This window comes from Rhinatrema bivittatum, chromosome 7 (genome assembly GCF_901001135.1).
Source record: "Rhinatrema bivittatum chromosome 7, aRhiBiv1.1, whole genome shotgun sequence".
Classification (NCBI taxonomy): Eukaryota; Metazoa; Chordata; class Amphibia; order Gymnophiona; family Rhinatrematidae; genus Rhinatrema; species Rhinatrema bivittatum.
Genome location: NC_042621.1, coordinates 304,901,085 through 304,928,920, shown reverse-complemented (window position 1 = coordinate 304,928,920; position 27,836 = coordinate 304,901,085). Strand labels below are relative to the sequence as shown.

The 27,836-nt window shown below is 51.2% G+C and overlaps 1 protein-coding gene across 1 annotated transcript in view; it reads left to right on the top strand.

Annotated features, from left to right (window-relative positions):
• The window catches only part of RGS10 (regulator of G protein signaling 10), a 52,786-nt gene that overhangs the window by 14,164 nt on the left and 10,786 nt on the right, over positions 1 to 27,836 (top strand). The window contains exon 3 of the mRNA XM_029610750.1: positions 26,203 to 26,289. Within this exon, the coding sequence (XP_029466610.1) occupies positions 26,203 to 26,289 (87 nt within the window). The remainder of the gene's footprint in view (positions 1 to 26,202; positions 26,290 to 27,836) is intronic.

Here is a 27,836-nt window from a genome sequence, read left to right as displayed (position 1 = left end):
TGAAGTCTGTGGAGGTGAATGATGTGGTTAGGAGTGTGATGCCACTGAAGTCTGTGGAGGTGAGTGACGTGGTTAGGGGAGTGATGCCACTGAAGTCTGTGGAGGTGAGTGACATGGTTAGGGGAGTGATGCCACTGAAGTCTGTGGAGGTGAGTGACGTGGTTAGGGGAGTGATGCCACTGAAGTCTGTGGAGGTGAGTGACGTGGTTAGGGGAGTGATGCCACTGAAGTCTGTGGAGATGAGTGACGTGGTTAGGGGGAGTGATGCCACTGAAATCTGTGGAGGTGAGTGACGTGGTTAGGGGGAGTGATGCCATTGAAATCTGTGGAGATGAGTGATGTGGTTAGGGGGAGTGATGCCATTGAAATCTGTGGAGGTGAGTGATGTGGTTAGGGGGAGTGATGCCACTGAAGTCTGTGGAAGTAAATGATGTGGTTAGGGGGAGTGATGCCACTGAAGTCTGTGGAAGTAAATGATGTGGTTAGGGGGAGTGATGCCACTGAAGTCTATGGAAGTGAGAGCTATTATTGAAGGCATAGCTGGCTCTAGGGCGAATGGCACCCCCATATATTCTTACCCTCTTCCTGTCCCCTCTCCATCCATTCTTTCCCCTCTCTCCCTCCCTCCAGAAATCATCATCCTCATCTCCCCTCCTCCATCCATTCTCTCCTCCTCTCCCTCCCTTCAGGAAATCTCTCTTCCCTCCTAGCATTTTCGCTCATCCTCAGACATTCTGCACCCCCTACATGGTCCAGGCATCTCTCCCTGCTCTCTCTCTCTCTCTCCCTCTCGGCACTCTCCCTCTCCTCCAGGTATTCTTTCAGTGGACAGGCGGTGCCCCTTGGGTCAGCCACCAGATGGCCCTAGGTCTCTGCTTACAAACTACATCCCTGTGAGCCTTTCAGCCCCTCCCACCCTGGAGGGCTGGGATTGGTTGCTTGTGCCCATTTGAATATTCAGTGGACTCATTTTTATGTAGCGAGAATGTCCCTTTTGTACTCCCTGGCTCGTCGTGCCCTCCCTGCCACAGGGGTCCCTCTACTATTAGTTACAGCTTGGGGCCAGATTCCCTTTGGGACTCTCACTCAGAGGAATGAAGACTCCTCAGCTCCACGCTAAGTGGCAGCACCTTATGAGCGAAGCTTTGGTGGCTGAAGATGTATCCAGTTTTTGCATTCAAAACGTATTGTGGGTAATGGTTGTGGGATGTTTTTTGGACTCCCTCTCCCCATGGGGATCCGGGGCTAGGATAGCCTGTTTCCCGCATTTTAAAGACTTTTCCTGCAAGAGAAGTCAAAAGCACCAAGACTGAGAAGTAAGGACCAAGGTCTATGGAGTTTCCTCACTGGATCTCCATCCCATGGGACCAGGCCAGGCTGGGTGTCTGTGAAAAACGGGGCTCGGGTAAAACGTTTTCCATGTTCGAGGGGACCCCTCCAGTAAGATTCCCGTTTAACCCACTGGGAGAGCTTTGTGCACTTGGAAATCACCATGGGAAGCGTTAGGCAGACACCGAGATAAAGGACACCGTCCCAGAAGAGAGAAAATCACCTTTGTACATCCGTCAGCCCTCATCTCACCTTGTATGGAAAAAATGGACTTTAGTTTAAATGTTAAAGAATCAGGAAAGATTTGATTTCACTCCCAGAGCCTTGTCCTGCCTGGTTTGTTCCAGCATCTCAGCCCTTGGGAGGCTGCATCTCACAGCACCCTCAGCGAGAGCTTCCCTCCAAAAAACATATTGCACCCTCGGGAGAGAGAGAGTAAAGTGATGGGAGAAGGGCCAGCCAGAGCAGCCCTGAAGAATAAAGCAGTTTGTGTGCCCTTGCGATCTAAACCCTCCTAAGTAAGGGTCACATGCGAAATATACAAATTCAGGAGTCACCTCAGTAAAAGCAACAAAAGCTATCTACTCATAGATATTTTGGAAATAATACAAAGCTTAATTAAAAACAAAACCCACATTCCAAAGCTATAAAACAGACTTGTCATACCAAAAGAGCACTAATTCCAGGACTCAAACAGCTTCACCTCTGTCACACAGAATACAGACAGACCATCTCCTAATATAAAATAAGGAACCACAAATGAGAAACAGAAGAATGTAGACAAAAACTGAACTGGAAACCCCAAGAAGCCTGACTTCTGCATGCACTGCAAGTCAGGAGAAAGAGAAACAGCAATGCACTTCCTCAAAATTATGCAAACTACAAAGACATCAGAGATGCACATTCCAGTCACCAAACTTAAAATAACTTTTCTGCCTTTGCGGCCTGGGTATTTTCTTTTCTAAATAAGCTAATATTTTATACATATGTGTTTAATTGTTTAAATAAGTTATCAATATAACCTACCATAACTGTTGTAATTAAGCTTCCATATATATCCTCTATATAATCTACATATCCTTCTTTAACCGCTGTAATTAAGCAACAATGTTTAACCCCGTTAATCAACCTCTCATGTAAATACTGCTACATTCCTTTTACCTTTCTTAGCTACTGTCTTTCCTCCTTTTACCTTTCTCCCTCTCTCCCCCCCCCCCTTTTCGCTCCTGCTCCATCCCCCACTCCCTGTTTTTTGTAATTTCCTCCTTTCTCAAGTTTATTGTAAACCGGCGTGATGTGCTTGCACGAACACCGGTATATTAAAAGCTGTTAAATAAATAAATAAATAAATAAATAAATAAATAGCTTAGTCCTGGTCTCCATTTTCCTTTTCCAGGATCTCCTTTCCATTTTCTGTTTCTTCTCTTCCTCCACTCCATCTGTCTCTGACATTGATCTTTTCCTTTCATCTCACTTATTTACCTTCCTAACGCTCCCTTTCTTTGCCTCCTCTCAGCCCTCTTATCTTTCCCTCACCAATCTCCAGTTATCTGGGCAACTGCTGCTTCCTTTCTGACGGTATCATCCCCCACCATCCCCAAACTGACTCTCTCTCTCCAGCCACCCCCTTCAAGATCTGCTATAATCCTCTCTTTCCTTGCCACGTCATTTCCTGTTCTGCACATCTCTCACCTCTCCCTATCCTACCTTTCTATCTCGTACCTCATTGCCCTTCCCAGTCCTATTTTCATCTTTCAGCCCTTCCCCTCTCTCTCTCACCTCCTCCCCATTCTCCTTCCTTCTCCAGTATCCTCTTTCTCCCTCCCACCCTATGTATTCACCCCATCCCCAGTCCTCCTCTACTTTCTTCTGCCTCTCATCCCTTACCAACTCGTGTTCTTTTCCTGTCACTCATCCTTTTCTGTTTCTGGCCCTTTCTCCTGCCATTTTGGATCCTCTCTCCATAATCCTCCCATCCTTAATCAGCTCCCTCCATTCCCATGTCCTCTCTCTCTTCTCTGCCCCTCCTTTATCCCCAGATTTCATCGGCCCCACCTCTGATCCACCGTACGCACTCAGTCTTCTCTCTCCCTTCCACTAGTTCCAATTCTCTCTCTCGCTGTAGCTATGGTCCTCTCTCTATCCCTTTATCCTGAATCCTCTCTCCCATTTCATGTCCCCCATCTCAAGTCCTCTCTCCTTCTCCCTTCACCCCCACCTCCATCGCCCTTTGCTGGTCTGGTCTCCCTTTCCCCGTCTTCCATCACCCCATGCAGGATTTCCTCTCCCTGCCCTCACCACTCCATGTACAGTCTCCCTCTCCTCCCCCCACCTTGCTCCATATGATGTGGATTTCCTGCTCTCTGCCCCCGATTCTCAATACTTTTAGCCTCCCCACCACTCCTGCAGCTGTATCTCCCACCTCTTCTTTGGACGTCAGCAGGAGCGGCACTCAGTAGCACATCAACCTCTTATGCTGCATATGGCCGCTCTCTTGTTTAAGCCTCAGCATCCCATAATCTTGCTGCTCAGAGAAAGCTAATGTGCCAGTAAGCATTTCTCCTCCAGCCAATCACATGCATGGCTTGAGCCTCTCCTAGCCTTGCCTTATACTGGGTACCTATGGTCACTGCTGCTCCCTTGCCCACCAGTTGACCAGGCCAAGGGGGGATGTGGGCAGTGTCCAAGGCTCCTGGAGCAACTGTTTAGCTTGCCCCTACCCATAGACCAGCCCTGGTTGGAAAGGCGATGCCATTGGTTTGTGGAGGTGAGCAACATCTGATCTGGGATGTTTCGTGCTTCCGGTGAGGAGGGAGATGAAAGGTGAGCTCGGGCCTGCCTTCAGGTAAATTATAGATGCACACATCCTCGTATAGGCCAAGTCAGACTTTACAGGGTAATCCAAGCCTGATTTTCATAAATTCCCCCCTCTACTTACACCAGGAAGGTAAACGTACACATCCCACAAGACAGTGAGAAAGGCAGGGTAAGATGAGCTGTCAGCAGGGACTGCGTCCGGTACTGAGCTTAAGATCTCCCTGGGACATTGGCCACATTCACAAGCTCTAGGGGCTCAAATCTAGCCTGAAATTATTTTCCTAGAATTTTACACCAGGGAATGGAACCAAAATGATCTTTGAGGCATAAATGTTCCAATCACGGCTGCTGTACACGCACTGAGAATGTTATGCGCGCCCTGAGAACGTTATGTGCTATGTGCGCCCTGAGAATGTTATGCGCGCCCTGAGAATGTTATGTGCTATGTGCGCCCTGAGAACGTTATGCGCGCCCTGAGAATGTTATGTGCTATGTGCGCCCTGAGAACGTTATGTGCTCCCTGAGAATGTTATGTGCTATGTGCGCCCTGAAAACGTTATGTGCTCCCTGAGAATGTTATGTGCTATGTGCGCCCTGAGAACGTTATGTGCTCCCTGAGAATGTTATGTGCATTGTGCGCCCTGAGAACGTTATGTGCTCCCTGAGAATGTTATGTGCTATGTGCGCCCTGAGAACGTTATGTGCTCCCTGAGAATGTTATGCGCGCCCTGAGAACGTTATGTGCTATGTGCTCCCTGAGAACGTTATGTGCTATGTGCGCCCTGAGAACGTTATGTGCTCCCTGAGAACGTTATGTACTATGTGCGCCCTGAGAACGTTATGTGCTCCCTGAGAATGTTATGCGCGCCCTGAGAACGTTATGTGCTATGTGCTCCCTGAGAATGTTATGTGCTATGTGCGCCCTGAGAACGTTATGTGCTCCCTGAGAACGTTATGTGCTATGTGCGCCCTGAGAACGTTATGTGCTCCCTGAGAATGTTATGCGCGCCCTGAGAACGTTATGTGCTATGTGCTCCCTGAGAACGTTATGTGCTATGTGCGCCCTGAGAACGTTATGTGCTCCCTGAGAATGTTATGTGCTATGTGCGCCCTGAGAACGTTATGTGCTATGTGCGCCCTGAGAACGTTATGTGCTCCCTGAGAACGTTATGTGCTATGTGCTCCCTGAGAACGTTATGTGCTATGTGCGCCCTGAGAACGTTATGTGCTCCCTGAGAATGTTATGTGCTATGTGCTCCCTGAGAACGTTATGTGCTATGTGCGCCCTGAGAACATTATGTGCTCCCTGAGAATGTTATGTGCTATGTGCTCCCTGAGAACGTTATGTGCTATGTGCGCCCTGAGAACGTTATGTGCTCCCTGAGAATGTTATGTGCTATGTGCGCCCTGAGAACGTTATGTGCTCCCTGAGAATGTTATGCGCGCCCTGAGAACGTTATGTGCTATGTGCTCCCTGAGAACGTTATGTGCTATGTGCGCCCTGAGAACGTTATGTGCTCCCTGAGAATGTTATGTGCTATGTGCTCCTTGAGAACGTTATGTGCTATGTGCGCCCTGAGAACGTTATGTGCTCCCTGAGAATGTTATGTGCTATGTGCTCCCTGAGAACGTTATGTGCTATGTGCGCCCTGAGAACGTTATGTGCTCCCTGAGAATGTTATGTGCTATGTGCTCCCTGAGAACGTTATGTGCTATGTGCGCCCTGAGAACGTTATGTGCGCCCTGAGAATGTTATGTGCTATGTGCGCCCTGAGAATGTTATGTGCTATGTGCGCCCTGAGAACGTTATGTGCTATGTGCGCCCTGAGAACGTTATGTGCTCCCTGAGAACGTTATGTGCTATGTGCGCCCTGAGAATGTTATGTGCTCCCTGAGAATGTTATGTGCTATGTGCGCCCTGAGAATGTTATGTGCTCCCTGAGAATGTTATGTGCTATGCGCGCCCTGAGAATGTTATGCACACACTGAGAATGTTATGCGTGCCCTGAGAATGTTATGTGCTCCCTGAGAATGTTATGTGCTATGCGCGCCCTGAGAATGTTATGCGCGCCCTGAGAATGTTATGTGCTATGTGCGCCCTGAGAATGTTATGCGTGCCCTGAGAATGTTATGTGCTAAGTGCGCCCTGAGAATGTTATGCGTGCCCTGAGAATGTTATGTGCTATGCGCGCCCTGAGAATGTTATGCGTGCCCTGAGAATGTTATGTGCTATGCGCGCCCTGAGAATGTTATGCGTGCCCTGAGAATGTTATGTGCTATGTGCGCCCCGAGAATGTTATGCACACACTGAGAATGTTATGCGCGCACTGAGAATGTTATGCGCGCCCTGAGAATGTTATGTGCTATGCGCGCCCTGAGAATGTTATGCGCGCCCTGAGAATGTTATGTGCTATGCGCGCCCTGAGAATGTTATGCGTGCCCTGAGAATGTTATGTGCTATGCGCGCCCTGAGAATGTTATGCGTGCCCTGAGAATGTTATGTGCTATGCGCACCCTGAGAATGTTATGCGCGCACTGAGAATGTTATGTGCTATGTGCACCCTGAGAATGTTATGTGCTATGTGCGCCCTGAGAATGTTATGTGCTATGCGCGCCCTGAGAATGTTATGCGCGCCCTGAGAATGTTATGCGTGCCCTGAGAATGTTATGTGCTATGTGCGCCCTGAGAATGTTATGCGCGCCCTGAGGATGTTATGTGCGCACTGAGAATGTTATGTGCTATGTGCGCCCTGAGAATGTTATGTGCTATGTGCGCCCTGAGAATGTTATGTGCTATGTGCGCCCTGAGAATGTTATGTGCTATGCGCGCCCTGAGAATGTTATGCGTGCCCTGAGAATGTTATGTGCTATGCGCGCCCTGAGAATGTTATGCGTGCCCTGAGAATGTTATGTGCTATGCGCACCCTGAGAATGTTATGCGTGCCCTGAGAATGTTATGTGCTATGTGCGCCCTGAGAATGTTATGCACGCACTGAGAATGTTATGTGCGCCCTGAGAATGTTATGTGCTATGAGCGCCCTGAGAATGTTATGCACACACTGAGAATGTTATGTGCTATGTGCGCCCTGAGAATGTTATGTGCTATGCGCGCCCTGAGAATGTTATGCACGCACTGAGAATGTTATGTGCTATGTGCGCCCTGAGAATGTTATGTGCTATGCGCGCCCTGAGAATGCTATGCGCGCCCTGAGAATGCTATGCGCACCCTGAGAATGCTATGCGCACCCTGAGAATGCTATGTGCGCCCTGAGAATGTTATGTGCTATGTGCGCCCTGAGAATGTTATGTGCTATGCGCGCCCTGAGAATGTTATGTGCTATGTGCGCCCTGAGAACGTTATGTGCTCCCTGAGAATGTTATGTGCTATGCGCGCCCTGAGAATGTTATGCACACACTGAGAATGTTATGCGTGCCCTGAGAATGTTATGTGCTCCCTGAGAATGTTATGTGCTATGCGCGCCCTGAGAATGTTATGCGCGCCCTGAGAATGTTATGTGCTATGCGCGCCCTGAGAATGTTATGCGTGCCCTGAGAATGTTATGTGCTATGTGCGCCCTGAGAATGTTATGCGTGCCCTGAGAATGTTATGTGCTATGCGCGCCCTGAGAATGTTATGCGTGCCCTGAGAATGTTATGTGCTATGTGCGCCCCGAGAATGTTATGCACACACTGAGAATGTTATGCGCGCACTGAGAATGTTATGCGCGCCCTGAGAATGTTATGTGCTATGCGCGCCCTGAGAATGTTATGCGCGCCCTGAGAATGTTATGTGCTATGCGCGCCCTGAGAATGTTATGCGCGCCCTGAGAATGTTATGTGCTATGCGCGCCCTGAGAATGTTATGCGTGCCCTGAGAATGTTATGTGCTATGCGCACCCTGAGAATGTTATGCGCGCACTGAGAATGTTATGTGCTATGTGCGCCCTGAGAATGTTATGTGCTATGTGCGCCCTGAGAATGTTATGTGCTATGCGCGCCCTGAGAATGTTATGCGCGCCCTGAGAATGTTATGCGCGCCCTGAGAATGTTATGCGCGCCCTGAGAATGTTATGCGTGCCCTGAGAATGTTATGTGCTATGCGCGCCCTGAGAATGTTATGCGCGCCCTGAGGATGTTATGTGCGCACTGAGAATGTTATGTGCTATGTGCGCCCTGAGAATGTTATGTGCTAAGTGCGCCCTGAGAATGTTATGTGCTATGTACGCCCTGAGAATGTTATGTGCTATGCGCGCCCTGAGAATGTTATGCGTGCCCTGAGAATGTTATGTGCTATGCGCGCCCTGAGAATGTTATGAGTGCCCTGAGAATGTTATGTGCTATGCGCACCCTGAGAATGTTATGCATGCCCTGAGAATGTTATGTGCTATGTGCGCCCTGAGAATGTTATGCACGCACTGAGAATGTTATGTGCGCCCTGAGAATGTTATGTGCTATGAGCGCCCTGAGAATGTTATGCACACACTGAGAATGTTATGTGCTATGTGCGCCCTGAGAATGTTATGTGCTATGCGCGCCCTGAGAATGTTATGCACGCACTGAGAATGTTATGTGCTATGTGCGCCCTGAGAATGTTATGTGCTATGTGCGCCCTGAGAATGCTATGCGCACCCTGAGAATGCTATGCGCACCCTGAGAATGCTATGCGCGCCCTGAGAATGCTATGTGCGCCCTGAGAATGTTATGTGCTATGTGCGCCCTGAGAATGTTATGTGCTATGTGCGCCCTGAGAACGTTATGTGCTCCCTGAGAATGTTATGTGCTATGCGCGCCCTGAGAATGTTATGCACACACTGAGAATGTTATGCGTGCCCTGAGAATATGTGCTCCCTGAGAATGTTATGTGCTATGCGCGCCCTGAGAATGTTATGCGCGCCCTGAGAATGTTATGTGCTATGCGCGCCCTGAGAATGTTATGCGTGCCCTGAGAATGTTATGTGCTATGTGCGCCCTGAGAATGTTATGCGTGCCCTGAGAATGTTATGTGCTATGCGCGCCCTGAGAATGTTATGCGTGCCCTGAGAATGTTATGTGCTATGTGCGCCCCGAGAATGTTATGCACACACTGAGAATGTTATGCGCGCACTGAGAATGTTATGCGCGCCCTGAGAATGTTATGTGCTATGCGCGCCCTGAGAATGTTATGAGCGCCCTGAGAATGTTATGTGCTATGCGCGCCCTGAGAATGTTATGCGTGCCCTGAGAATGTTATGTGCTATGCGCGCCCTGAGAATGTTATGCGTGCCCTGAGAATGTTATGTGCTATGCGCACCCTGAGAATGTTATGCGCGCACTGAGAATGTTATGTGCTATGTGCGCCCTGAGAATGTTATGTGCTATGTGCGCCCTGAGAATGTTATGTGCTATGCGCGCCCTGAGAATGTTATGCGCGCCCTGAGAATGTTATGCGCGCCCTGAGAATGTTATGCGTGCCCTGAGAATGTTATGTGCTATGCGCGCCCTGAGAATGTTATGCGCGCCCTGAGGATGTTATGTGCGCACTGAGAATGTTATGTGCTATGTGCGCCCTGAGAATGTTATGTGCTATGTACGCCCTGAGAATGTTATGTGCTATGCGCGCCCTGAGAATGTTATGCGTGCCCTGAGAATGTTATGTGCTATGCGCGCCCTGAGAATGTTATGCGTGCCCTGAGAATGTTATGTGCTATGCGCGCCCTGAGAATGTTATGTGCTATGCGCGCCCTGAGAATGTTATGCACGCACTGAGAATGTTATGTGCTATGTGCGCCCTGAGAATGTTATGTGCTATGCGCGCCCTGAGAATGTTATGCACGCACTGAGAATGTTATGTGCTATGTGCGCCCTGAGAAAGTTATGTGCTATGCGCGCCCTGAGAATGTTATGCACGCACTGAGAATGTTATGTGCTATGTGCGCCCTGAGAATGTTATGTGCTATGTGCGCCCTGAGAATGCTATGCGCGCCCTGAGAATGCTATGTGCGCCCTGAGAATGTTATGTGCTATGCGCGCCCTGAGAATGTTATGTGCTATGCGCGCCCTGAGAATGTTATGTGCTATGTGCGCCCTGAGAATGTTATGTGCTATGTGCGCCCTGAGAATGTTATGCACGCACTGAGAATGTTATGCGCGCCCTGAGAATGTTATGTGCTATGCGCGCCCTGAGAATGTTATGTGCTATGCGCGCCCTGAGAATGTTATGTGCTATGCGCGCACTGAGAATGTTATGTGCTATGCGCGCCCTGAGAATGTTATGTGCTATGCGCGCCCTGAGAATGTTATGTGCTATGCGCGCCCTGAGAATGTTATGCACACACTGAGAATGTTATGTGCTATGTGCGCCCTGAGAATGTTATGTGCTATGTGCGCCCTGAGAATGTTATGCACACACTGAGAATGTTATGTGCTATGTGCGCCCTGAGAATGTTATGCACACACTGAGAATGTTATGTGCTATGCACGCCCTGAGAATGTTATGCGTGCCCTGAGAATGTTATGTGCTATGCGCACACTGAGAATGTTATGTGCTATGCGCGCCCTGAGAATGTTATGCGTGCCCTGAGAATGTTATGTGCTATGCGCACACTGAGAATGTTATGTGCTATGCGCGCCCTGAGAATGTTATGTGCTCCCTGAGAATGTTATGTGCTATGTGCGCCCTGAGAACGTTATGTGCTATGTGCGCCCTGAGAACGTTATGTGCTCCCTGAGAATGTTATGTGCTATGTGCTCCCTGAGAACGTTATGTGCTATGTGCGCCCTGAGAACGTTATGTGCTCCCTGAGAATGTTATGTGCTATGTGCTCCCTGAGAACGTTATGTGCTATGTGCGCCCTGAGAACGTTATGTGCTCCCTGAGAATGTTATGTGCTATGTGCTCCCTGAGAACGTTATGTGCGCCCTGAGAACGTTATGTGCTCCCTGAGAACGTTATGTGCTATGTGCGCCCTGAGAATGTTATGTGCTATGTGCGCCCTGAGAATGTTATGCACACACTGAGAATGTTATGTGCTATGCGCGCCCTGAGAATGTTATGCGTGCCCTGAGAATGTTATGTGCTATGCGCACACTGAGAATGTTATGTGCTATGCGCGCCCTGAGAATGTTATGTGCTATGCGCACACTGAGAATGTTATGCACACAGGGGTAGATTTTCAGAGCCCTGCTCGCCTAAATCCGCCCAAAACCGGGCGGATTTAGGCGAGCAGGGCCCTGCGCGCCGGGAAGCCTATTTTACATAGGCCTCCCGGCGCGCGCAGAGCCCCGGGACTCGCGTACGTCCCGGGGTTTTCGGAGGGGGGCGTGTCGGGGGCGTGTCGGGGGGCGGGCCCGGTCGACACGGCGTTTCGGGGGCGTGTCGGCCGCGTTTTGGGGGCGGGTACGGGGCGTGGCTACGGCCCGGGGGCGTGGCCGCGCCCTCCGTATCCGCCCCCAGGTCGCGGCCCGGCGCGCAGCAGGCCCGCTGGCGCGCGGGGATTTACGTCTCCCTCCGGGAGGCGTAAATCCCCCGACAACGGTAAGGGGGGGGTGTAGACAGGGCCGGGTGGGTGGGTTAGGTAGGGGAAGGGAGGGTAAGGTGAGGGGAGGGCAAAGGAAAGTTCCCTCCGAGGCCGCTCCGATTTCGGAGCGGCCTTGGAGGGAACGGGGGGAGGCAGCGCGGCTCGGCGCGCGCAGGCTATACAAAATCGATAGCCTTGCGCGCGCCGATCCCGGATTTTAGTGGATACGCGCGGCTCCGCGCGTATCTACTAAAATCCAGCGTACTTTTGCTTGAGTCTGATGCGCAAGCAAAAGTAGGCTGTTCGCGCGCCTCTTAAAATCTACCCCACACTGAGAATGTTATGTGCTATGCGCACACTGAGAATGTTATGCACACACTGAGAATGTTATGTGCTATGCGCGCCCTGAGAATGTTATGTGCTATGCGCGCACTGAGAAATAGGAGGGCCCGGGCCTACTGGCCCGAGCCCGCCCCATAACGGGCGCGCCACCCTCGAAGGATGGCGGTCCGTGAGAGGAAAAGGGGGAGGAGGGGAGAGGGGCAAGACGTCATCAGAAGGCGCTTGTGGCGCCGACCGATGACGTTCTCGACCCCTTAAAGGGTCGAAAGGGGCAGCCCCAGCCCCTTTTCCATCCAGAGCGCGAGGCGAAACGAGCGGCCGTGAGCAGCGGGTCGGCACGAGGCGGAAACGAGTACCAGCCCGGGAGGCGAACAAAGAGCGAGCAGGCAGAGGAGCAGACCGGGAGTAAGTAAAATAATGCACTCCGTACGCTGCTGATTTAGCTTTCCGTCCTTGCCCCCCTCGCCCACCCTCCCCCCCCCCCCCCCGGTCGCCGCCGCACGTACGCTAGCCCGCGGCCCACCCAACGGCCCGTACCTTGCTAGGCCGCCGCCGCCGTAAGCGCCGGTGACAACACATCGGCGGCGATAAGACTCCACGTGCGGGGCAGAATTTAGCACGTTCCTGGTTGCGGAGAGGCCCCCCCCCCCCCGGCTGCCGCCGCGCGTACGCTGGCCCGGCGCCTCACCCGACGGTCCGTACCTTGCTAGGCCGCCGCCGCCGCAAGCGCTGGTGACAACACATCGGCGGCGACAAGACTCCACGTGCGGGGCGGAAGTTAGTACGTTCCTGGTTGCGGATAGGCCGCAGGTTCGCGCCCCGGCACACCGCTCACTTGCTTCCCAGGGAGTATCCGACCACCCCCCCCCCCCCCCCCCGCGCGGCGCGCCACGTGGGTTGGAGGCTGGGTAAGAGGCGTTCCGGAGGGCAGGTCACCACGGGCTCCGAGGCTATGTCGGAGAGGGGTCGAGCGGGTCGCAAAAAAAAAAAAAAAAAAAAAAAAAGGGGGGCCGGGTGGGGTGCTCTTGCGATGTCCCACCCAGCTAGAGCGGGATGGCTGCCCGGGATGGTGAAGGCTGCAAGGGATTGGTACCCCCCCCCCCCCTCCCACCCTGTGCCTTTAAAAAAAAAAAAAAAAAAAATTTTCTTTGAACAGAGCAGCCAAGTAGGATCACGAGAGGAAGTCCGGCTGATTCATGGGTTGGGACCGTCTGCCTGCGGTGGCGTCGGTCCTCGACGTCGCGCTCTCCTTTTTCGCCCCTCCGCATGCACCTAGTCAGCGAACGCAAAGCGCAGGTGTATCAGTGTTGATTGTTGATTGATCGTAGGGATTAAGGGGAGGAAGAATTTGCCCAACGATTAGAGCGGGGGGTCTATGAACCAGGAGACCATGTTTCAAGCCATATTGTCATTCCTCGTGACAGGGGCAAGTCACTTTACAGCCCTCACGAAACGAAATAAGTTCAAACCTGAATATGTTTTGTCGATTTGTGGCATGTCGGGCGCGGAGAGCTGCATCTCACAGCCCAGAAGTATTTTACCCTATTGCATTTCAGGTGCCGCAACGAAAGCAGTGTGCGAGGATACCAACGGAGCACAATAATAACCCTGAAAAAATTTTAATTTTCCTTTCGTTGTTTTGTTTGGTGAATAAAAGTAAACGCCCGGGAGCGGGCGTTCAGAGTGTCGTTCATAAAGAAAAAGTGTCAACCCCATACTAATCAGTCTGTGCCTCCTTATAGTCTTTCCATAGAAACAGCATGCCAGCTCGCAAAGCATCGCGAGTGACAAAGATGGCCAAGAAGGCGGGCCAAACCCAGAGAATTACAAGGTCCAAGGCCTTGGCGGAAGGCAACAAGACAGGAAGAACGAACCTGGAACCACCAACGCCACACAGACCTCGCGGCAGGAAGAGGACTAGAGGAGAGCGCGGGGTAGCCCGTAAGGCCGGCTCCAGGGTGATAGTCAACGAAACCGTCGAGCAGGAGGAAATAGAGACAGCAGAAGCGCCAGGAGTTAGCAAGGACGCTGAGACAGCGCCGGGCGAAGCAAGAGAGGTCTCCAGCGAAGAGCGGAACAGGGCGAGCGAACCCCCGACGAGATCGCAGAGGACCAGAGAACACTCGCCGCAGTACCACAATTGGGGCGAAGAAGCTTGGCGGAACGCTTCGGGATACGCGAGTTACCAGGACAGAGATTTCCATACGAGAAACAGCTTCGAGTTCGAACATCAAGCCGGCGATCCCGGGCATCGTCAAGACAGATCAGGTTGGCACCCGAGGGAAAATCAAAACTGGGTTGTCGGAGAACGGCGCGGCAGACGGGAAGAGCCAAGAGAGTACCCCTACGGGAACACGAACAGGAGACCCCAGGAGGGTTGGCTTCAACGAAGGCAGTACGACTACCATTATCACCCAGCAGATGGGGAATGGATCGAATCCTCTTCGAGACCTGCCCGGAGACTAGACGGTGAGGTAGGATCATGGCATTCGCCACGACACATGCAACCAGCAGTCAACAATAGCAGAGGAATAAGTCAAGAGGAAAACGGGACAACAAGAAGAGAGCCTGACAGGCCTATCTCAGCAACAAGGCAAGTCACGAAAGAAGGAACAACCTCAGCAGGAGAACAAAGAGGGCAGCCGGGTGATGAACTCGAAGTGGAGGAACAGCCATCGACAAGTTATGCAGCACACCAAACAACACGAGATCGTCGCGTGGCGGGTGAGTGCTCGGAAAAAGACGCTGACTTGGCGATCGGTATACCACAGTATAGTTTAGGGCACACGGGGATGAACGATAGTTCAGGGACGGGGAAAAAGAAACGAAAAACAAAGCGCAAGCGCAGAGAGAGCACCAGCTCCAGCAGCTCCTATAGCTCCTCAAGTTCATCCTCAGACTCCGACAGCGACCAACAAGGACGCAAGAGGGATGGCGAAAAGGAGTCAAGAGGCCCACCAGCACTCACTACCTTGTCGGAGCTTTGGGAAGAAGTACCCAAGCGATTAAGAAAGAAAATTCAAAAGAAAAAATACATTGACATCTTTACCATACTACTCGGAAGACGAAAAAATGAAGGGAGAAAGAAGTCCGCAGACGGAAAGCACTACAAAGAGAGGGAGAGAAAAATACCGAAGACCATAGTGAATTGGATAACAGCCTTCCTATACATGGCCAGTGTGATCGGGAGGAAGGACCAATCACAATACGGACCGATGTTGGCCTATGCAGTCAACATCATGAGATCGTATCAACAACACGGAGGCTGGTCATGGCTTAATTATGACGAACAGTTCCGAGACAAAATGGAAGAGAACCGTCATATGACCTGGGGAACGCAGGACGTCAGCCTATGGATTCAACACATGACTTGCAAAACCGCGGAGACAGGGATGAAAGTCAGGAATACTCGAAGGTCATCTCCTTTCAGATACTCGTCAAAACAGATATCGGCCCATGACAACAGCTGTTGGCGATACAACAAAGCCACATGTACATTTCAAGACTGCAAATTTAAACATGTTTGCACCATATGCGCAGCACCGCACCCAATGTCAAAATGTAACAAAAAGGTATTGACAGGGAGTAAGGTTAATCCATGAGACGAGACAATTCGAAAAAGCACCGTCACCAATACAGTTCAGAGCTCTGAAATTATGGCTCGAACTTTACCCGAACAAGGAGAAAGCAAACAAGATTTGGAATGGGTTCAAAGATGGGTTCGTCATCCCATTTCAGGGACAAATCCAAGGAGCACCAATCAGCAACTCTCCCTCGGCAATGAAACATGAGGATATCGTCCGTCAGAAGCTGCAAACAGAATTAGAATTAGGAAGGATAGCAGGCCCATTTGCGCAACAGCCATTCCAATCAATGTACATATCACCACTAGCGGTGATCCCAAAAAAGGAGAAAGGAAAGTTCCGACTCATACTAAATTTGTCATCCCCGCCAGGCAAATCCGTAAACGACCACCTGCTGCAAGAGGATTGTTCAGTGCAATACGCATCTTTCGATACCGCATTGGCACTGCTTCGGTCATGCGGAAGAGGGGCACTGATGGCAAAAGCGGACATAGAATCCGCTTTCAGGTTGCTCCCAGTTCACCCAGATAGCTTCCCCCTACTGGGGTTCACATTTAACAGCCAATTCTTCTTCGACAAATGCATGCCCATGGGATGTTCCATCTCATGTGCGTATTTCGAGCTTTTCAGCTCCTTCCTGCATTGGGTGGTAGCTAAGAAAGCAGAATCAAACAATATTATACATTACCTAGATGACTTTCTATTCGTGGGACCCAAAGATTCCGACGCATGCGGCAGTCTACTCGCCGACTTCCAGACAGTAGCAGCCGAATTGGGCGTACCGCTAGCCAGCAACAAGACGGAAGGTCCAGTAACAACAATAGCGTTCTTGGGAATTGAGCTGGATTCCGTGCGAATGACAGCAAGATTACCGGAAGAAAAAGTAGACAAACTGCGCAACATGATGCAAAAAACGGGAGCCGCAAAGAAAATTACGCTACAAGTGGCACAAAGCATCTTAGGAACCCTCAATTTCGCGTGCAGAGTGATACCCATGGGCAGAGCATTCATGAGAAGGTTGGCAACCGCAACGGTCGGGTTAAAGAAGCCACATCATTACCTACGCGTGTCGAAAGAAATTCGGGAGGACTTTAGGATATGGAATGACTTCCTAGTCAATTTCAACGGCATTGCAGTTATCCAGGACCCCCCCTTATCCAACCAGGATTTGAACATACAAACGGATGCATCAGGCACGTGGGGATTTGGCGCCTTATGTCAAGGAGCGTGGTGCGCCGAACCTTGGCCAGAAGAATGGAAAGAGAAGGGATTGACAAAAAATATCACCTTCTTAGAACTATTTCCAATATGGGTCACGTTGGTACTATGGAGCGACAAACTCAGGAACCGACACATAATCTTCTGGTGCGACAACCAGGCAGTCGTCCACGTGCTGAATGCGCAATCAGCAAAATGCCAGAGAGTAGTCAATTTACTAAGAGAAATAGTGCTGGAGGCGCTGCGAAATAACATAACCTTAAGGGCTAGACACGTCCCGGGGGCGCTAAATGGCGCGGCCGATGCATTGTCGCGCGCTAAATGGCATCTATTTCGCAAACAGGTACCGACGGCAGACGAGACAGCAACAACAATGCCACATCGATTATGGCAAATTGGTCTTCAATAACAAGAGACTTACTCCAGAGATCCGTTGCCCCGGCAACATGGACATCATACCGACGCAGTTTCGACGAAGTCGCCAGTTTTCTCGGAACGATCGGATGGTCACAGGGACCCGTCAGCGAGGAGCTATTGATCAAATTCATCGTTACAGCAAAGGAAAGCGGAATGTCCAGGAATGCCGTGGTCAAGCGCCTCGCGGGCGCAGCATTCTTCCTTAAAGCATTCGGATGGGGCGACCCAACAAAATCATTCTTAGTGAAGAAGTTGCTCGCAGGTTGGGCAAAGAAAATAGGCCCAAAAAGGGATGACAGGCATCCCATTACGCACCACAGGCTGAAAGCGTTATGGGCAGCACTAGAAACAATCTGCAAATCGACATTCGAGACCAAGCTATTCAGGCTCGCCTTCTCGCTGGCATTCTACGGAGCCTTTCGAGTCAGCGAACTAGTGGCCCGTAATAAAAAAGACGATGGCGAGAACGGACTACTGATAAAAAACGTGCTATGTACAGCGGAGATACTCCGGATAACTATAATCAGATCCAAGACCGACCAGCAAGAAAAAGGCTCCACCTTAACGCTCAAGCCAGTCGTGGGTTGTAACACCTGCCCAATCGCGAATGCCAGAGAATACTTAGATACACGCCCAGTGGGTAGGAAACACCTGCTGATACATCAAGACGGATCCCCGCTAACAAAATTTCAGCTGATAGCCGTACTGAAAACAGCGGCAAACAAATTAAAATGGGACATTAAAAAATTCAGCTCGCACTCGTTCCGAATAGGAGCAGCTACAAGTGCAGCGCAGGCGGGATTGGACAAGGACACGATAAAAAAGATCGGGAGATGGAGATCAAACGCAGTCGACACATATGTGCGGCTGGACAGGGTAGCTCTTAATTGTACTAATCAACCTGTTAATTCTATCTTCCAGAGCAACAGAGGGCGCAGCGGACAGCTTGGATCATTGGCCACTCATACATAAGATGGGCGGCCAAGAGAGCGAGGGAGCGACCTTATGGACAGCACCTAGGCCTGGTCCCACAGGGGTGGAGCGTTACATGGATAGGAAAACCCGGCATGCAATGGAAACAATTATTGCCCCTATTACGGCGCCTAAGGGAATCCAAGGCGGCTCCAGAAGTGATCATAGTACATCTGGGGGGCAATGATTTGAATTCATTGAATTGCAAAAGACTAATCCAAGCAGTAAAAGACGACTTAAAAATAATAGCAGGGTTATACCCAAAGGCAGCAGTGATTTGGTCAGAGATCATACCGAGGCCCAAGTGGACAGAATCCAAGTTATGGAACAGAGGGAGAAAGAAAGTGAACAGACAGTTGGAGAAATGGGCAGGCAAAAGCGGGACTCAGCAGATAAGACACCAGTGGGCAGAAGACAAGTGTCCAGGACTGTTCAGGGACGACGGGATACACCTGTCGGACATCGGGTATGATATATTCAATAATATGTTACAGGACGCAATCGAAGAAGGTCATACAAGGAAGAAAAAGGCCGCAGCTAGTTAGGTTAGTGGGGGGACGCGAGGCAAGGGGTTACCTACCTCGCGTCTTGGCGGTTACCCGGGCCGGTCAAAGAGTGAGTAGGGGATGCCGGCGGCATTACCAGACTGAGTGTGAGCCGTCAGCGCTATGGGAGGCGCCGCTAAGGCGGGGCGCGATGAAAAGCGCCAAGGGCGGGACCCCCGTCAGGGTGAGGTCACGCGGCGGGGGATCCTGGCTACATGACGCCTGGCTTGGTTACGGCAGGCGGTCAGGGGCAGTTCATCGGCTCGGGTATACCAGGAAGGTATTATACATGTTGTTAAACAATAAAAGCTGCGGCCTTTTTACACCAAACAACAGTTGTCAAGTGTTTGATGTTATTTAGAATTTTCACGAGGAAAGAACAAACGGGAAAAAGGGAGGACGGGGATAGAGGACGCGACACGCTGAGAGTAAGTGGTGACTGCGTACGTTAATAGGAGGGCCCGGGCCTACTGGCCTGAGCCCGCCCCATAACGGGCGCGCCACCCTCGAAGGATGGCGGTCCGTGAGAGGAAAAGGGGGAGGAGGGGAGAGGGGCAAGACGTCATCAGAAGGCGCTTGTGGCGCCGACCGATGACGTTCTCGACCCCTTAAAGGGTCGAAAGGGGCAGCCCCAGCCCCTTTTCCATCCAGAGCGCGAGGCGAAACCCACCCACCCACCCTACAAGAAGGCGGGAAGCAAGAGGGAAATCGAGGTTATTAAGGGTTACTTCAGGTTAATTAGCGTTTTATTAGTGGTAAGACAATATAAAGTACACGATCAGAGGATGTCGCAGCTTAGGGGAAGGCGGTTACCCGGGCCGGTCAAAGAGTGAGTAGGGGATGCCGGCGGCATTACCAGACTGAGTGTGAGCCGTCAGCGCCATGGGAGGCGCCGCTAAGGCGGGGCGCGATGAAAAGCGCCAAGGGCGGGACCCCCGTCAGGGTGAGGTCACGCGGCGGGGGATCCTGGCTACATGACGCCTGGCTTGGTTACGGCAGGCGGTCAGGGGCAGTTCATCGGCTCGGGTATACCAGGAAGGTATTATACATGTTGTTAAACAATAAAAGCTGCGGCCTTTTTACACCAAACAACAGTTGTCAAGTGTTTGATGTTATTTAGAATTTTCACGAGGAAAGAACAAACGGGAAAAAGGGAGGACGGGGATAGAGGACGCGACACGCTGAGAGTAAGTGGTGACTGCGTACGTTATGTTATGTGCTATGCGCACACTGAGAATGTTATGTGCTATGCGCACACTGAGAATGTTATGCACACACTGAGAATGTTATGTGCTATGCGCACACTGAGAATGTTATGCACACACTGAGAATGTTATGTGCTATGCGCACACTGAGAATGTTATGCACACACTGAGAATGTTATGTGCTATGCGCGCCCTGAGAATGTTATGTGCTATGCGCACACTGAGAATGTTATGTGCTATGCGCGCCCTGAGAACGTTATGTGCTATGTGCTCCCTGAGAATGTTATGTGCTATGTGCGCCCTGAGAACGTTATGTGCTCCCTGAGAACGTTATGTGCTATGTGCGCCCTGAGAACGTTATGTGCTCCCTGAGAATGTTATGCGCGCCCTGAGAACGTTATGTGCTATGTGCTCCCTGAGAACGTTATGTGCTATGTGCGCCCTGAGAACGTTATGTGCTCCCTGAGAACGTTATGTGCTATGTGCGCCCTGAGAACATTATGTGCTCCCTGAGAATGTTATGCGCGCCCTGAGAACGTTATGTGCTATGTGCTCCCTGAGAATGTTATGTGCTATGTGCTCCCTGAGAACGTTATGTGCTATGTGCTCCCTGAGAACGTTATGTGCTATGTGCGCCCTGAGAACGTTATGTGCTCCCTGAGAACGTTATGTGCTATGTGCGCCCTGAGAACGTTATGTGCTCCCTGAGAATGTTATGTGCTATGTGCGCCCTGAGAACGTTATGTGCTATGTGCGCCCTGAGAACGTTATGTGCTCCCTGAGAATGTTATGTGCTATGTGCTCCCTGAGAACGTTATGTGCTATGTGCGCCCTGAGAACGTTATGTGCTCCCTGAGAATGTTATGTGCTATGTGCTCCCTGAGAACGTTATGTGCTATGTGCGCCCTGAGAACGTTATGTGCTCCCTGAGAACGTTATGTGCTATGTGCTCCCTGAGAACGTTATGTGCGCCCTGAGAACGTTATGTGCTCCCTGAGAACGTTATGTGCTATGTGCGCCCTGAGAATGTTATGTGCTATGTGCGCCCTGAGAATGTTATGCACACACTGAGAATGTTATGTGCTATGCGCGCCCTGAGAATGTTATGCGTGCCCTGAGAATGTTATGTGCTATGCGCACACTGAGAATGTTATGTGCTATGCGCGCCCTGAGAATGTTATGTGCTATGCGCACACTGAGAATGTTATGCACACACTGAGAATGTTATGTGCTATGCGCACACTGAGAATGTTATGCACACACTGAGAATGTTATGTGCTATGCGCGCCCTGAGAATGTTATGTGCTATGCGCGCCCTGAGAATGTTATGTGCTATGCGCGCACTGAGAATGTTATGTGCTATGCGCGCACTGAGAATGTTATGCACACACTGAGAATGTTATGTGCTATGCGCGCCCTGAGAATGTTATGTGCTATGCGCGCCCTGAGAATGTTATGTGCTATGCGCACACTGAGAATGTTATGTGCTATGCGCGCCCTGAGAACGTTATGTGCTATGTGCTCCCTGAGAATGTTATGTGCTATGTGCGCCCTGAGAACGTTATGTGCTCCCTGAGAACGTTATGTGCTATGTGCGCCCTGAGAACGTTATGTGCTCCCTGAGAATGTTATGCGCGCCCTGAGAACGTTATGTGCTATGTGCTCCCTGAGAACGTTATGTGCTATGTGCTCCCTGAGAACGTTATGTGCTATGTGCGCCCTGAGAACGTTATGTGCTCCCTGAGAACGTTATGTGCTATGTGCGCCCTGAGAACATTATGTGCTCCCTGAGAATGTTATGCGCGCCCTGAGAACGTTATGTGCTATGTGCTCCCTGAGAATGTTATGTGCTATGTGCTCCCTGAGAACGTTATGTGCTATGTGCTCCCTGAGAACGTTATGTGCTATGTGCGCCCTGAGAAAGTTATGTGCTCCCTGAGAACGTTATGTGCTATGTGCGCCCTGAGAACGTTATGTGCTCCCTGAGAATGTTATGTGCTATGTGCGCCCTGAGAACGTTATGTGCTATGTGCGCCCTGAGAACGTTATGTGCTCCCTGAGAATGTTATGTGCTATGTGCTCCCTGAGAACGTTATGTGCTATGTGCGCCCTGAGAACGTTATGTGCTCCCTGAGAATGTTATGTGCTATGTGCTCCCTGAGAACGTTATGTGCTATGTGCGCCCTGAGAACGTTATGTGCTCCCTGAGAATGTTATGTGCTATGTGCTCCCTGAGAACGTTATGTGCGCCCTGAGAACGTTATGTGCTCCCTGAGAACGTTATGTGCTATGGGGTAGATTTTCAGAGCCCTGCTCGCCTAAATCCGCCCAAAACCGGGCGGATTTAGGCGAGCAGGGCCCTGCGCGCCGAGAAGCCTATTTTACATAGGCCTCCCGGCGCGCGCAGAGCCCCGGGACTCGCGTAAGTCCCGGGGTTCTCGGAGGGGGGCGTGTCGGGGGGCGGGCCCGGTCGTCGCGGCGTTCCGGGGGCGTGTCGGCAGCGTTTTGGGGGCGGGTACGGGGCGTGGCTACGGCCCGGGGGCGTGGCCGCGTCCTCCGTACCCGCCCCCAGGTCGCGGCCCGGCGCGCAGCAGGCCCGCTGGCGCGCGGGGATTTACGTCTCCCTCCGGGAGGCGTAAATCCCCCGACAAAGGTAAGGGGGGGGTGTAGACAGGGCCGGGCGGGTGGGTTAGGTAGGGGAAGGGAGGGGAAGGTGAGGGGAGGGCAAAGGAAAGTTCCCTCCAAGGCCGCTCCGATTTCGGAGCGGCCTTGGAGGGAACGGGGGGGAGGCAGCGCGGCTCGGCGCGCGCAGGCTATACAAAATCGATAGCCTTGCGCGCGCCGATCCAGGATTTTAGTGGATACGCGCGGCTCCGCGCGTATCTACTAAAATCCAGCGTACTTTTGCTTGAGTCTGATGCGCAAGCAAAAGTAGGCTGATCGCGCTTCTTTTAAAATCTACCCCTATGTGCGCCCTGAGAATGTTATGTGCTATGTGCGCCCTGAGAACGTTATGTGCTCCCTGAGAACGTTATGTGCTATGTGCGCCCTGAGAACGTTATGTGCTCCCTGAGAACGTTATGTGCTCCCTGAGAATGTTATGTGCTCCCTGAGAATGTTATGTGCTATGTGCGCCCTGAGAATGTTATGTGCTCCCTGAGAATGTTATGTGCTATGCGCGCCCTGAGAATGTTATGCACACACTGAGAATGTTATGCGTGCCCTGAGAATGTTATGTGCTCCCTAAGAATGTTATGTGCTATGCGCGCCCTGAGAATGTTATGCGCGCCCTGAGAATGTTATGTGCGCCCTGAGAATGTTATGTGCTGTGTGCGCCCTGAGAATGTTATGCGTGCCCTGAGAATGTTATGTGCTATGCGCGCCCTGAGAATGTTATGCGTGCCCTGAGAATGTTATGTGCTATGTGCGCCCCGAGAATGTTATGCACACACTGAGAATGCTATGCGCGCACTGAGAATGTTATGCGCGCCCTGAGAATGTTATGTGCTATGCGCGCCCTGAGAATGTTATGCGCGCCCTGAGAATGTTATGTGCTATGCGCGCCCTGAGAATGTTATGCGCGCCCTGAGAATGTTATGTGCTATGCGCGCCCTGAGAATGTTATGCGTGCCCTGAGAATGTTATGTGCTATGCGCGCCCTGAGAATGTTATGCGTGCCCTGAGAATGTTATGTGCTATGCGCGCCCTGAGAATGTTATGCGCGCACTGAGAATATTATGTGCTATGTGCGCCCTGAGAATGTTATGTGCTATGTGCGCCCTGAGAATGTTATGTGCTATGCGCGCCCTGAGAATGTTATGCGCGCCCTGAGAATGTTATGCGCGCCCTGAGAATGTTATGCGCGCCCTGAGAATGTTATGCGTGCCCTGAGAATGTTATGTGCTATGCGCGCCCTGAGGATGTTATGTGCGCACTGAGAATGTTATGTGCTATGTGCGCCCTGAGAATGTTATGTGCTATGTACGCCCTGAGAATGTTATGTGCTATGCGCGCCCTGAGAATGTTATGCGTGCCCTGAGAATGTTATGTGCTATGCGCGCCCTGAGAATGTTATGCGTGCCCTGAGAATGTTATGTGCTATGCGCGCCCTGAGAATGTTATGCGTGCCCTGAGAATGTTATGTGCTATGTGCGCCCTGAGAATGTTATGCACGCACTGAGAATGTTATGTGCTATGTGCGCCCTGAGAATGTTATGTGCTATGCGCGCCCTGAGAATGTTATGCACACACTGAGAATGTTATGTGCTATGTGCGCCCTGAGAATGTTATGTGCTATGCGCGCCCTGAGAATGTTATGCACGCACTGAGAATGTTATGTGCTATGTGCGCCCTGAGAATGTTATGTGCTATGTGCGCCCTGAGAATGCTATGCGCGCCTTGAGAATGCTATGTGCGCCCTGAGAATGTTATGTGCTATGCGCGCCCTGAGAATGTTATGTGCTATGCGCGCCCTGAGAATGTTATGTGCTATGCGCGCCCTGAGAATGTTATGTGCTATGTGCGCCCTGAGAATGTTATGCACGCACTGAGAATGTTATGCACGCACTGAGAATGTTATGCGCGCACTGAGAATGTTATGTGCTATGCGCGCCCTGAGAATGTTATGTGCTATGCGCGCCCTGAGAATGTTATGTGCTATGCGCGCCCTGAGAATGTTATGTGCTATGCGCGCCCTGAGAATGTTATGTGCTATGTGCGCCCTGAGAATGTTATGCACGCACTGAGAATGTTATGCGCGCACTGAGAATGTTATGTGCTATGCGCGCCCTGAGAATGTTATGTGCTATGCGCGCCCTGAGAATGTTATGCACACACTGAGAATGTTATGTGCTATGCGCGCCCTGAGAATGTTATGCACACACTGAGAATGTTATGTGCTATGCGCGCCCTGAGAATGTTATGCGTGCCCTGAGAATGTTATGTGCTATGCGCGCACTGAGAATGTTATGTGCTATGCGCGCCCTGAGAATGTTATGCGTGCCCTGAGAATGTTATGTGCTATGCACACACTGAGAATGTTATGTGCTATGTGCGCCCTGAGAATGTTATGTGCTATGTGCGCCCTGAGAATGTTATGCACACACTGAGAATGTTATGTGCTATGCGTGCCCTGAGAATGTTATGTGCTATGCGCACACTGAGAATGTTATGCACACACTGAGAATGTTATGTGCTATGCGCACACTGAGAATGTTATGCACACACTGAGAATGTTATGTGCTATGCGCGCCCTGAGAATGTTATGTGCTATGCGCGCACTGAGAATGTTATGTGCTATGCGCACACTGAGAATGTTATGCACACACTGAGAATGTTATGCACACACTGAGAATGTTATGCGCACACTGAGAATGTTATGCGCACACTGAGAATGTTATGCACACCCTGAGAATGTTATGTGCTATGCGCGCCCTGAGAATGTTATGTGCTATGCGCACACTGAGAATGTTATGTGCTATGCGCACACTGAGAATGTTATGTGCTATGCGCGCCCTGAGAATGTTATGTGCTATGCGCACACTGAGAATGTTATGCGCACACTGAGAATGTTATGTGCTATGCGCGCCCTGAGAATGTTATGTGCTATGCGCGCACTGAGAATGTTATGTGCTATGCGCGCACTGAGAATGTTATGTGCTATGTGCGTCCTGAGAATGTTATGCGCGCACTGAGAATGTTATGTGCTATGCGCTCCCTGAGAATGTTATACGCGCACTGAGAATGTTATGTGCACCCTGAGAATGTTATGCGCGCACTGAGAATGTTATGTGCTATGCGTGCACTGAGAATGTTATGCGCACCCTGTGAATGTTATGCACGCCCTGAGAATGCATCTTTCTTCCAACCTTAAAATGGACTTTATTTGGCTCACAATGTACTTTCTTTAAACATTGTCTGGTGGAAGTAGTGCACCCTTGGGTTTCATTTATTTTAAGATAATTTATTATCTGCTGGGCTTACACTGAGTAGCTTGCTCAGTCATGGAGTCTGGATTTTAAGTGATCTTTGACCCCGATTAAAGCTGCGGTGCACTTTAGCTGTAAAGCCCTGCTAAATTCATCTTCTGAGGGACCCCATTAACAATAATGGAATGTAGCAAAGGGATCCCTGACGAAAGCCAGAGGAGAAGGCTTCTCAGAGGTGCCCTGTTGAGAGCCAGATGGCTTACAGTAAGTAGCATAGCCTAGAGGTGGATGAGCCAGGATTCTCTGGGGCTTTAAGTGAGGTTCACTGGTTTTCTTTCTTTCCTGTACAGGAATTTTTGAAGAAGGAATTCAGTGAAGAAAATGTCTTGTTTTGGTTGGCCTGCGAGGACTTCAAAAAAATACAGGACCAGAAAAAGGTAATTCCTGTAAATATTTTATTAATGGATTATCAGAGGAAAGATTGTACAGGGCAGCATGGCAGAGCAGGCAAACGTGGTCCAGGGCAGGACAGCAGAGCAGGAAACATGTGCTAGCACAGGGCAGGTGATACAGGCCAGCACAGGGTGGCAGAGCAGGCAAACGTGGTCCAGGGCAGGGCGGCAGAGCAGGGAATACAAACCATCGTAGAGCGGCAGAGCAGGAAATTTGGGCCAGCACAGGGCAGGTGATACAGGCCAGCACAGGGTGGCAGAGCAGGGAATACAAACCATCGTAGAGCGGCAGAGCAGGACTATCAGGGCACAGGGCAGGTGATACAGGCCAGCACAGGGTGGCAGAGCAGACAAATGTGGTCCAGGGCAGGGCGGCAGAGCAGGGAATACAAACCATTCTAGAGCGGCAGAGCAGGAAATATGGGCCAGCACAGGGCAGGTGATACAGGCCAGCACAGGGCGGCAGAGCAGGGAATACAAACCATCGTAGAGCGGCAGAGCAGGACTATCAGGGCACAGGGGCAGGTGATACAGGCCAGCACAGGGTGGCAGAGCAGACAAATGTGGTCCAGGGCAGGGCGGCAGAGCAGGGAATACAAACCATCGTAGAGCGGCAGAGCAGGAAATTTGGGCCAGCACAGGGCAGGTGATACAGGCCAGCACAGGGTGGCAGAGCAGGGAATACAAACCATCGTAGAGCGGCAGAGCAGGACTATCAGGGCACAGGGCAGGTGATACAGGCCAGCACAGGGTGGCAGAGCAGACAAATGTGGTCCAGGGCAGGGCGGCAGAGCAGGGAATACAAACCATTCTAGAGCGGCAGAGCAGGAAATATGGGCCAGCACAGGGCAGGTGATACAGGCCAGCACAGGGCGGCAGAGCAGATAAATGTAGTCCAGGGCAGGGCGGCAGAGCAGGGAATACCAACTATTGTAGAGTGGCAGAGCAGGAAATATGGGCCAGCACAGGGCAGGTGATACAGGCCAGCACAGGGTGGCAGAGCAGACAAATGTGGTCCACAGCAGAGCGACAGAGCAGGCAATACAGGCCAGTGCAGGACAACAGAGCAGGCAATACATGATATTGTAGGGTGGCAGAGCAGATACTATCAGCTAGTGCAGGGTGGCAGAGCAGGTAATACAGGCCAGCACAGAACAGCAGCGTAGGCATACAGTCCACGGCAGAGCAGGCAATATGGGCTAGCACAGGCTGGCAGAGCAGGACTATGCAGTCCAGGGCAGGGCGGCAGAGTAAGTAATGCGAGTCAGGGCCGGGCAGCAGAGCAGGCAATACAGGCCAGCATAGGGAAGCAGAGAGGTCATACAGGCCACAGAAGTGTGGCAGAGCAGACTATGCAGTCCAGGGCAGGGCGGCAGAGTAAGTAATGCGAGCCTGTGCAGGGCAGCAGAGCAGGCAGTATGGGCAGCACAGAGCGGCAGAGCTGGCAATGCCATCCAGGAGAGGGTGGCAGATCTGGTTTTGCTCTTTGTGACGGGATTTGAGTAAGCGTGTGGGATAGGAATCTCTGTTTC